General features: G+C 41.1%; 1 protein-coding gene across 2 annotated transcripts; it reads right to left on the bottom strand.

Moving 5' to 3' along the window:
* Positions 1-614: 614 nt before the first annotated feature.
* LOC146173627 (female-specific histamine-binding protein 2-like) lies at positions 615-12,174 on the bottom strand. Of its 2 annotated transcripts, none has more exons than XM_084583517.1 (4): positions 12,094-12,174; positions 11,258-11,340; positions 5,227-5,310; positions 615-991 (listed from the first exon to the last, which is right to left on the bottom strand). In XM_084583517.1, the coding sequence occupies exons 1-4, from the start codon at positions 12,135-12,137 to the stop codon at positions 846-848; spliced, it is 357 nt and encodes a 118-aa protein (XP_084439643.1). In that variant the 5' UTR covers positions 12,138-12,174; the 3' UTR covers positions 615-845. The 2 variants fall into 2 exon arrangements, with proteins under 2 accessions (XP_084439643.1, XP_084439642.1); XM_084583516.1 differs by having other exon boundaries at positions 616-991; positions 11,993-12,168.
* Positions 12,175-12,512: the final 338 nt, after the last annotated feature.

The following is a 12,512-nucleotide window of genomic DNA, read 5'->3' as shown; positions in this document are numbered from 1 at the left end:
TCACCGACGCAACTCCTATATAACCCGTAACCACATTCTTAGCAATTTGCTAATATCAACCGTGTTGTGGTGCAAAAATACCTTGGAGTTATTCTCTCGCACAATCTTCCGTGGTTCTCTCACATAACGATGCTAGTTTCATCCTTGCCTTCCAATGCAGAAATTTTAAATTCGAATTCTCTTCCGTAGACATTTTTGTTTATATATACCTTATTAACCGAGACTGGAATATGCATACCCTCTTAAAATACACCTTTGCTTTTATTCGGACTTATTGCAACGCAGTGCTTCCTAGCTTCAACATTAGACAGAATAAAAAGTCGCAGCTTGCACCCGGCAAGCATTTTCTTGTTATCGATTTATTTTGGCTTGGTTAAGCAGAACAAATAAGCTTTAATTTATTAAATCGTTTTTCATGAACAGGGTGCATAAAAAGCGGGTTTAGTAGACTATTTCAATGCTTTAAGGGCAGAAATTGAGTCACTACAACTCATGTATGTGGTTTTGGCTCCAGTACAGTATGCGGCGGAAACCTTTAGGTATATTTAAAAGACGCTTTGTTTAAAGTAGCCTTGTTAGTGTTGCCGTACTCAAGAGATGCCTCAATAATAACAAACACCTGACACGGCGCATGCGTGAACAAGATAAAAAACTTTATTTCCAATTTAACTGGAAATTCAATCCGTTGAATTATTTTTAAAGGGTCTTATGAAAGGTAGTGGTGCTTATTGGTGAAAAAAGAAACAAGTGAAAACAGATAAACAGAAAGTAACAGTATGGTACGCAGTACTTTCCATGCTGGTTACAGTTGCACTTTCCTCAGTTGCCACATTTTTGATCTTTCACTACTCAGCCAATGCATCCTTCACACGTAGGCATTCTCGTAGGGAGTATAATTCATAACTTGTACTTGCGCAGAACACTTTGAACATAAACAAGCAGCATTGAGGGACGTTGTGAATAAAAATCTTCCTGACCCAGAGCTCGCATCCTGCAGAAAAAGAGTGAGACTTCAAGACAGCGCAAAAGTGTCGAAAGTCAGTAATTGTAAATTTGGACACTTTGCAGACTGTCGAAATTTGTTTAAACATGTAAACTCAAAAATGAACTTTTCAATACCAGCTGGGCGCACTAAAAGAGTGCTAAAATGAAACCGAATCCATTTTCGGCTTGCTCGAGACCAGGTAAAATGCGCAAGCAAAATGAAGCCCCCGTTTATCGACTCATCTTACATCTTTCCCCGCCGGAGTGGTGTAGAGGTATGAGCGCTCGTCTACTGTGCCCCAGGATGCGGAATCGAACCCCGGCCTCAGTGGCCGCTTTTCGGTGGTGGCGAAAAGCAAGGCGTCCTTGTGTTGTGCGATGTTCGTGCACGGTAAAGAACCCCAGGTGGTCGACATTTTCAGAGTCCTTCACTACGGCGTCTCTCATTTGGCGTGGGTATATCCGCGGAAGTGTTAACGTATTAATCTTTTAATGTAGTCGTGAGCCCTTCGTCGGTGCCTTGGAAAGATTGCGAGATTCTATGTAGGTTCTTGTGAGATTCGGACTTAGTTCTCGTAGGATCGAGTAAATGTCTAAGTAGAAACCATGTGTGAGTCCTTCACTATGGCGTCTCTCATAGCCTAGCTGAATCGCTTTGGAGACGTTAAAATCCATCAATTACAAATGATCACAAATCATATCTAACTTCTTTTATCCAGGCTTTCCCACGTCATTCTAATTTTAGCAAAGTACTTATTTATTACTTTAGGAATTTATGAGCATCAAGGAGGCCTAATAATGTTGATGGCCTAATATGCAGAGGTGATACAGAATAGAGCAATAGGGATAGAGATGACACCTTAAATCAAGCTGAAAGACTGACGGCTTAGCAAGTGAAGAATCCAGCTATCAAAAAGGCGCGGGACTCTTCTTCATGCTAGATACGTTTGCCACTAGACATAGTGAGAAAAGAGGAGGAAATGTGGGAGATGTTAGAAAAAGGAATGTAGAATAGCACTGCTTAAAAATCTGAAAGTTTTTCCGAAGAATCAATAATAAATTTCGCTCTTGCGATGGCCGCGTAAGATATCCGATCGCAGGTCCATCTTTTCGAAGAAGCGTTGTCTTACAAAAGCCATAGTTGGGTACATTTGCAACAGCTGTTGCATATCACACAGGGCTGACAATGCGCCAGGGTGACGGCGTTTGTAACCTAATGCAAATGTTTGCCAAGCCATTAATTTCTCACAGGCGGGAACAGAGTGGTTCCTCCCCCAACCAGGTTCACGCCTGCCTTCTCATTCCGACTGAAACTACGGGGTAGAACGAACGCACAGAGGAGAAATTAGATCTTGTGCCCTTTGCCCCGGGGCTTCTTTCTTGGAAGCATAATCAAGAGACGGATCCTTGGTGAAAGAGGACATTTTTTCATTATAATGAGACTAGAAGAAGCGTGTACGAACACGGAAAAATTTGTGCATCCGCCGTTTGCGCTTATCTAGGTTTTCGAAAAAGTAGCACAGGGACTTATGAAGAGGGTAAGGTGGCGGTTTGTGTGATCTTTCAAGACTTGAAATTCTACCACGTGAAATTTAAGGGAACGTTGAGCATGTGCGCGAGTGCAATTTATGCGCACATAACATTGGTACTTTGCGTAGAGCTGCTCAATTAACTGTCTGTACAATTCGGAATGCTCTATGAACAGCCTTAAGCTGTTCAAGAGAGGCAGGGGTTTAAGAGTAAAACTGAACTCTATGATCCTATGGATATCAGCGGTAAAGGGACAATATTGCACTAATAAGCTTGAAAACTAGCAGAGAAAGCGGGGGAGGGGGGGGGGGGGGCTAGAATTGTGTCTGTATTTCGCGAGAGGTTGGATGAGAATAGCAGAGGTAGAATAGGGCGGTAGTGACTGTCTAGAGCTGTTTTGGTTGTCTCGGTATAGATTGTGCATCCTGAAGGTATATGCACTGCTGACGCGTGGTCAGTGGTGCGATTGTCTGTGCGCTGCCACTTTGATAATATTCGATGTCTTTAATAAACAAAGTTCAAGAGACAGTTTTTCTGTTTTGTTTTTTTGATGCTGGTTGATAATTTGAGTAACTGTTTCAAATTAAGCTTGCTCTGGAAGAAGAATGAAGACGAGTAAGATCATTTTTATGGCCCGTAGTTTTTTGAACGATCGCCTCTATCCTCTCCCACAGTAAGAGATAATATTCTGCCGTGGATACGACCCGTGGATGAAGAGCGGAGAACATAAGGTAATGAGCAGTATCAGAACAGATGTTGCCAGAGCGCATGTACCAATACGGTAAATCAGACCGAGCCCAGCGTCTTATTTCGCCGCGGGCTACAAGTCCCAGATGCATGACGAAGACCCATAATTCCAACAATTTTTCCATAAGAAATTGGATTATGTTCAGCCGAAAAATCAAAGGGGTGAGTGAGTGAGAAACATGCCTTAGCACAAGATAGGGGAAGTACAAGGTGAAGGAAGTCGTGACTTTAAGGCGTTCACTTTCTACTGAAGTGTCGACTTTTGTACACACGCATCCAGGCGACAGGACAACACCGGCATGTTATCGTCTTATGTAAGAACAGATATTCAGGGCATGTTCCGTAGGGCACGGACAGTAAAGGTAACGTTAATTATTGCGAATCGAGGACGGAGCCATGAGACTCTCGTTGGCTGGAGGTAAAAAGGCAAAAGGCTTTCCTCGAACACGAGAACTGGAGAATATGATATTTAGCATGAGATGAGATAAGACAATAATCTGACGTGGGGACCAGGAGCGTGAAGGGTGAAAAAAATTACAGACTGACGTGTGTTGTTGCAAGCCTTTGTGATGTCCGTTCTGATCACACTAAGAACATGATAAACCTGGAAAAATAGGGATGCAACGTCCCCAGCTTAAACAAAAATATCATCCTCCGTTCTAATACGACAAGAAAATCCAATTTTAGTTTCTGTATAACGATCATGAAATTCAGATCACGATATGTGAGGCTCGTGAATATGTTCATAAAGGTCGCTGATTGTGGACAGGAGGGAAATAAAGCAAAGGACCACTACAAACTAGTGGCTGAAATAAGAAATAAGAATAAATGAAGAATAGCAGGATGAGAAATGAACGGAATGGAAGTATAACAGACAAGCATGGTAATTGGAACAGGAACCAAGTTGAAGCCACGGCGGCTTTCGCTTAAAGTTTTAACTAACCCACACCAGAGTTTGATTATTACATGTGCCCAATACCATGTAAGGCCACTGAGGCATTATTTCATGCTTAGAGATAATGATCAATGTTGAGTCCAAGTTCAGTTCAGTTCAGGCGTTCAGTCGTGTCCGACTCTTCGTGACCCTATGGACCATGACACGCCACGCTTTCCGGTCTCTCACTATCTTCTTAACATCACATAGCTTCATCTGCAATGCCTCGAGAATGCCATCTAACCACCGCGTTCGCTGCCTACCCCTTCTCCGGCGACCCTCAACCTTTCCCAACATCAAATCTTTCTCCAGCGACTCCTCTCTTCTCATCAGATGACCAAAGTAGCTGAGCTTTAACTTTAGAATTTGACCCTCCAATGAGCAGTCAGGGTTTATGGTCGACAATATCGAGTCCAAACGGTTAAATAAAAATTATTCTGAAAAATAAAAGGAGTGGGAGGCAGATGGCTCGAATGCATATCTCCCTCCTCCTTCTTCACCTACCCATGGTCATGAAAGCTTTTCTTCAGTTGCATTAAACGTTCTTCTGATGGCTAGGCTTTACTTGTGGGGTTTATGCAGCGAAGCCAACGCGGGCGTAATCTTACGATGCTATATTGATAAAAGAATTTTGTTTAATTAGCTGATAAATTAGAGGAGTTTGCAGCATTTGTTCACGAAAGTATTTTTTATTTTTTGATCCTACAGTTTTCGAGATTATTTAGTTTTCCGTAAAACACTATGTAGAGACAAAAATGGAGGGTGCCAGTATACTGAGGAAAACGTCCACGAAACACTCCCGAAACTATATTAGGAGTGAATACCCCCTTGTGTTTACTAGAGCTTAGTCAAGTTGTCATAGCATTAAAATAATACATGCCTCAACGTGTATCGCAATCTTGAAGAAATGATATACCACTCTACGCTTACAGACTGCCCGAAATCACATTCAGTGTGGGAAAGTTGTTTCAGAATTGTGTTAGTGACACAGAGTGACTCAGGAAGCAGCAGACAAGGAATAATTAACCTACCTTTCTTATTTTGTTTATAAGGGACGTTCATGAGATCGCAGAACTGGTCTGAGTAAATGACGTAATCGGTGATCCTTCTTGCACCTATAAAAACAAAAAAAAAAAAAAAGCTAGTGCTAAAGTAGCGAATTTGCATATTCAAAAATATGGCAACTTCAACAGACTCGTTCGGTATTAATATACAGATATATAGAGAAACCACGGATGAAGGTTGTCTGGGGACATCGAGGGCTATCATTCATACGACAATGGATGAAAATGGGTAGGAGCTGATTAGAGTTTCGGCAGGCGAGTCACACTTGTATGCTGGGTAGTGACCTGGCAATAACGTTACATGTTTGCCTTCATTCCCTTAAATTAAAATGGAAGAATTTGCACCTCTTTCCATGGTAGATAGTATAGGCTCATTCAGGCCTTTGATGTGCGTTCCGCCTCGTGTTCCATGACATTTAAGTGGACAGAAACTAACCTAAAAAGCTACTCTAAAGATATTGTAGATATACATAACAGCATAAAATGCATAGAAATTTCAAAAAAGAAAAATTGTTTGATGTACAGAAATATGAAAAACCGTTTTAATATAAGTGAATGTGTGAATCGGAACTCATAATTATATGCACAAATACATGTTGTGTGCATAATCAGCCCCTCAACATGTGAAAGCTTTCAAAATAATTTGCTCCCCATTAGGTTGATTGCAGAAGCCGTGAAGTTGACGGGGAAGAACAATTTTATCTCCATTTTTGCCTCTCAACAAGCAAACATTGGTTATGAGGTTTCTTTGCAAATTTTAAATAATTTTGACAACAGTTTGCAACAATGGCCAGCCGCTTTTTAATATATTTGGAGACACATGCAACCTGCTTAACATAAGTGTCACGGAGACCCTGTTAATGAAATTAAAACCTAGGTAAGAGTACGCATGTGGACTAAAACTTAGAAGCGTGACAATGGTGAATAAAATTTATTCTCTCTAATATCACGCATGTATTCTCAATTGAATTTCACTAGACAACGCAGCGTTCTTCAGAGGATAAAGATGGGTGCAGATATAACAGACAAAGTGTACTCAGCACGTTTTTTTTTAGTATAAAACAATTTTGATAATCTAGTTGGCAATTCTTTTTATTTTAGTCACCCATTAATATATCTCAATGAAGGCGAAACGAAGTGGCGTCCGTGTGCTGTGTGATCTCAGTGCCCCTTTAAAAATCCCTAGATGGTTGAAAATACTACGGAGAGAAAATACTACGGAAAATACTACGGCACCCTTTTCTCTCTTTTCTCTTCCACTCCTACCTTCCTTCCTTTTCTTACAGCGAGGTTCAGACGTCCACAGAAGTAGTGTGACAGATACTGCGCCTTTCGTTTCTTGTGAACCAATAATTCTTCTGCCTTTTGTTATTATTTAACATATCTCAAATTATGATGCAATCTGCTTAAAATAAAAGTGTTTCCTTGCAGGGTCTCTTAGAGAAAAATCAAGAGACAGCCTTGAATACTCTTCGCTTAAATCAGCTATCGCGAGGACGGTGATGAAAACGTTTCCCGAAATATCGCTCTTACCTCAGTAAAAGATATAGAAAGAAGTCAGTGTTGTGCGGAGAAACAAGTTTATAACATAAGAACTGCTCACTGCTTTCGCTTAATTAACACCTTGTTTTTGCTATTCTCTTTACGAAGCACAAGTGCCTCATTGTTAACGGTAAACACACATCTCAAGGAAAATTACCATACTTCTTTATTTTCTTGAATTGTTTTCTTCACATGTTAATGACAGTGATTTATGCCCTGCCTTCGAAGGTCCTTTCAAATCAAATATGCTTCAAACTACTGTAGGACCTATTAAGACTGGACGCGATAGGTTCAATCACAAAACCTAGCAAACAGCATGTACAGGGTCATAGACGTCTAGCCGACAATGTCACTGTTTTCAAATAGCATTGCGTCCGACGGTGGGACTCTGAGGTGGTGCTTGGCATGGCACGCCATTTAGCTTATGTGCAAAGCGAGGTCGAACGAAATGGTGGTTTGAAAACAGTGGTAGTGTTGAAGCTAGAAGTTGACGACTTTGTACTTCCTTACTCGTATTACGTCTTGGTCAACAACAATATTTGACTTATTCCTAACCAGTTACATAGATCACAGACCTTGCATGCGTTCGCAGTGCTAAATTCTAATTTTTTGTTTTCTTTGCCTTTTAGAGAAGCACGAAAATTCGTCAGAAATCAGTCTATCATCAAATTTTGACATCTCAACTAGACGTGGGCCATTGTCACACATAAAATTTTCACAGGTGTGATTTCAAGAATGAGATGTCATAACGTATAATTTTGCACATTCAGTGATAAGTTAAGGTTTACAGGAAACATTTATTTTTGGAACTATTAGCAACAATAAATGGTCAGGGAAACTTGCATAAGTGAGCACTTATTGTATATTAGTAGAGCTGAAAGTAATGTGTTCGTTAGGCTTATTCGGGCTAAAATATTACCAAGATGAAGGAATTTAATAGATAGATTCGCAGTAAAACGTAAAAGCTACATTGGAAATAGTTTTGATATAGTAAATCATGACGACAAGCCTACAGAAATCGGCTTCGCTTGTTAATGGTCCGGTGAGTGGCCTTAAGATGATCGAGTTGGAATCGATTCGTTTACTTTAGCTGGTGCCTTTATTGAACATTTTTGAAACTTACCTTTGCACTATTATCTAATCATATTAGCACCCTGTTACAGTAAAGTGTAATTCCTGAACAGCTAAAACGTTCAACTGAATGTGATACTCAAGAAGTGCGAAGCTATCCTGTAAAATGTGGTCTCTATGCTATATAAGCTTTCCTAACGCTTATATTTAACTCATATGTCAGCTCTAGAACTCTTCAGGACATGCAAGCGGCTGAAGTGAGAAATATTAATAACGCAAGATCGTAACAACACATGTAACCTTATGTTAAGTTACATTGCTCCGGTTAGAAAAATATGTTCCATTGCGCTTTGCATCTTTCTTTAAACAACATAACCGCCGCCCAGAAAGGCATTGGGAAAGCCCATGGGAAAACTCAGTCAGCACCATGTGCTTTGCTAGACCAAAACGCACAGATTTTACAAGACGTTGACAAAACACGTCAGTACCAGCTAAATATTTACATTTTCTAGGCATAATATTAACTACTGGGAAATCTTGAAAAATTAAAGAGTAAGATGTTTCTGGATTACCATTAGAGATAATAAAACTATTTACCTGTCACATCGAGTGCAGTATACTGGGTTCAATGCCTATCCTTTAAGCTTAATTCATACAAACGGGGAGGGGGTTTTGGAAGGGACCATATTACGATCATATTTATTTAGTATATACTTAAGCGACATTATCAGCGTGGACGCGCAGGCTAAGTGAGTAATTTACGCCGAATTCATGATCATTTTGTGATTGCAAAATATACTCAGAAGCCGTTGCATTTGCAATCTCGGTGTTTTCTAAAAAAGATGATTGAGCAAGTGGAATGTTTTAAAGTAACTGTAAGCTAAAAGCGATTGCTGTCCACGTGAAACCTACACTACTTCCGTCTAATTAAGGCATAAGCTAAATATGGTAAGCGAGTTTGATACTTTAGGAGGCATGTTTATGAAACAATGTCTTTGGTCTGGCATGCAGATTACATTACACCGATGGAGGACAGAATTTCGATGACATTTTCTATTATCATAACTTCTTCGCCAGTTGGTGCTGCACGTAGAAAAAAAGTAATGCTTCGATGTTCGTTATAATGTTTAGGTACGAATCTTGTTCTCTGTCTCATTTAAATTATTTTTGCAATCTGATGTGGGCTAGTGCAAAAATGGGTTGTGTGCGCGAAGTCGGCCGCCTTCAGGGAAAGGAAGAAATATTTCACACATCGTCTGTGACGCCCGTGTGCACCAACTGTTTCAGAGCTTGTCCATAACATGTGAAAGACATGTGCACGGTCATCCACTCTTAGTGTGAACGCTTGAGTGCGTTCTATCTCTAGTCGGAGAGTCATTGTGTCTGACGAGGCCTCGCGACTAAGCGAAGTGGCAGGATATGCGTAGAACCTCCTGCAGGTAATTCGGCGTCTCTTTGTTTCAGTTGCATAGGTGGGCCTGCAGTCGCAGCTTTGCAACGAGAACGGGAGAGCAAAGCTCTCGACCCCGCCGGGGTGGCGCAGTGGTTACGGCGCTCGACTACTGTTCCCAAGGATGCGGGATCGAATCCCGGCCTCGGCGGCAGGTTTTCGATGGAGGCGAAAAGCAAGGCGCCTGTGTGCTGTGCGATGTCAGTGCACGTTAAAGAACTCCAGGTGGTCGAAATTACCGGAGTCCTCCACTACGGCATCTCTCATAGCCTGAGTTGCTTTGGGACGTTAAACCCCACAAACCAACCAACCAACCAAAGCTCTCGATAAGCATTCTATCCGATTTCTTTAAATTTCCAGTGCTGAGATATCAAAACCTTAAACTGTCACTGAGCCATAACTGTCCGAAAGCAGATTGGCTGTCACCACAGTGTACACATAAATACATAGAAATATTTTGTTTTTACAAGGTTCGTATATATTATTGGGGGTCCCCACTTTTTATTCGACGAAGATATCCGGCAGACTGGTTGGAAGGTCAGATAAAACTTTTCTCTTTTAGAATCAGTGCTCTGTCGTCAAAGGCGTACTAGTGCATCAGATTACCCCATAACTGAGAAATTAAACCTATTGATTTTGATGAGTAAGTTGGTTTGTGCTGGCGTAAATAAATTACTGAGTGCTCCTGCTGCAAAGTGAAGCGTTCAGTGATATGTCTTCGGTAGAACCGATGTTCACACCACGGCATGTCCGTCTGCATCACTTAGTCTGTAAATTCCTCGCGTTTCACATGTACAAATTTTGCTCAGGGGCACTCTCGCTGTGACAACTCGGTCCTCAGAAAGCGCCGTGCGTCGTTCAACTGAGGAAGAAATATATTGCGAGAGCTGGGCCTGATACAGAAGTGGGAAATGGAAGTTTAAGCTTTGCAGCCAAAGGAAGGTACACCGTGTCAGATGACAGTCTTCAAAGCGAACGCAAAAGCATGAAGCATGTGAAGCATGAACGCAAAAGCATGTAATGAAGCAACATATTCCGTGAACGGGGTGATTTGAAATGTCACTATCTAAATGGGACCGGCTGTTTAGTGATAACCCATCAGCTCACTATGGGTTGTCTTTTTTCTTTGCTTTCAACATCACTGTCTATTCGGACTGTCTGTTGGGTCATTCTGACTGGCGTAGTTGTCGCTTTAAATCTACATGATTCAAAACCGTTTATTGTTTTTAGATGTTAATAAGAACTTTTGATGAAGTATAATTATTCTCAACATAGTCTACAAACGAAAATGCTGAAAAGCTATAAATCGGCTGAAGGCATGAGCGCCATTTGGTATATCACCCTTCCCAGCCAAAAACATTTAAAATGTTTGTTTCCGTTTATCAGGTTTAATATCAGGAATGGGTAAGGTTTGGTTTAGTTTTTGCGGTTTAACTTCTCAAATCGACTCAGGCTATGAGAGACGCCGTAGTGGAGGGCTCCAGAAATTTCGATCACCTGGGGTTTGTTTGTTTATGCTCACATCGCACAGCACATGGGCGCCTTGCGCATTGCATTTCGCCTCCATCGGCAAGCGGCCGCCGAGGTTGGGATTCGATCCCGCATCCCTGGGAGCAGTAGTCGAGGGGCGTATCCATTGCGCCACCCCGGCGGGGTCAAATTGACAAGGGTTGTGAGAGAAGCCTTAATGGAATTAGCTAGAGTATTTAGAACACCTGTGCTTCTTTAACGTGCACTCATATTGCACAGTAGACGAGAGTTTTGCTTTTCGCCTCTGATCAAAAGCGGTCGCCACGTACGACCGGACCATGACCCCGCGTACTTGTGGCCTGCAGTCGAACACGCTAACCACGGAGCCATCTTGGCGGGAAGAACATAGTTAGGCTACTGCAGAAACAATGAAATGTCGGCAGTGGGATGCATAAGTGTACTTACTTGGAAGATGGTTCATAAATGAGTTGGGAGTTCGGGAATTACCATATGTAGCTATAGCTTTTACCACTTCCGTGACATGATGCCTAGAAAAACAAATAACGTATGTGTCAGATGGTGATCTGTGCGAAACTTTGCGAAATGACTTGAATGACTAGCCTAATACCGAGGAATGGAAGAAAAAAATGTAGACTTCGAAAATTTCATTATCGTCTTGTACCTGAAGAACATATTGTCTATCATCGATCTGTTAGCTTAGTGAATTCGCAGTCATATAGAAATAGAGAAAGATATGCAAGTTTTTACATTTTTTACACATCTCTTCTCGTTGCTTAAGAAGGCAATTTGTTTTTTTTTTGTTTACTTAACTGCATCTTTTTGGATGCGTTTTAAATATGCAAATGCATATTATTTTAAACACACATATATTTCATATATCATCCGGTCTAAACAGCAATGTTGGAAAAAACAGGAGCTAGACATTCTACGCAATATAAAAGCGCATAAAATGTTATTAAACATAATTGCTACAGAAAAAAAGTGTGCCTTAAAGGAAGCCTGGCGTGCAGCTTGAAAATTCAATTTAATTAACAAACTAGTAAAACAACTCTGAGCATTGGCCTCTTCCAACTAACAAAGTGTACTGAGAGGCTCTTTCTAATTGTACTACGAAAAAAGATTCCATTTCAATAGACACCAAAGTACTAGGAGGTCCATAACGTTGGCATATATACATACACTCCCGCTGTGGCATTCTTGAAATACAGCCTCGATGTGACACTCTTCTGCGCTTTATCCACGCGGACTGTTTTTGCCGTCATGCACTTGAATTGTTTTACCTATGTGTAGTCGTCGTTCTGGTAGGTTGCTTTGTAAAGCACATACTCAATGCCAGGTGCAGCGTTCAGACTCTGAAATTGTTAACATTTGAGAGCCAGTAAACGTATGCTAGAAGATTGTATTGTTGGAAAAGTATTGAAGTATTACTCATCCTTTCCTTCCTTTCTATTCATGAGTCCTAGGAGCTTGCGCTCTCAAATTTCAAAATACTCCAGTTGTTCGTTTATTGTCAGATTTTTAATTTTTTTGCTGCGCTTCGCTTTGAATAATTTTGCCCTTGACATATTTCCACGCGAGATGCAATTTTCCAATCAGAAACTTTGACTTCGCCCCCAGGTACAAATATCAAACAGGAAGTTCTCGTCAGGCAGTGCATTGATAGAACTACCGCTTTTAGCTTAAGAAGCATGAATGTTGC

Source organism: Amblyomma maculatum, chromosome 11, assembly GCF_055883805.1.
Source record: "Amblyomma maculatum isolate TAMU_Amacu chromosome 11, ASM5588380v1, whole genome shotgun sequence".
Taxonomy (NCBI): Eukaryota; Metazoa; Arthropoda; class Arachnida; order Ixodida; family Ixodidae; genus Amblyomma; species Amblyomma maculatum.
This window is presented reverse-complemented; position numbering and strand designations above follow the sequence as displayed.

Bases quoted from the DNA above. Each gene is read 5' to 3' on its own strand.
- LOC146173627 (XM_084583516.1), bottom strand. From the start codon at position 12,075: ATGACGGCAAAAACAGTCCGCGTGGATAAAGCGCAGAAGAGTGTCACA. The intron at 5,311-11,257 runs GTAAGTACACTT...TTGTTTTTATAG, and splicing joins ATTTATGAACCATCTTCCAA to GTGCAAGAAGGATCACCGAT. The intron at 992-5,226 runs GTAGGTTAATTA...CTTTTTCTGCAG, and splicing joins TTATAAACAAAATAAGAAAG to GATGCGAGCTCTGGGTCAGG.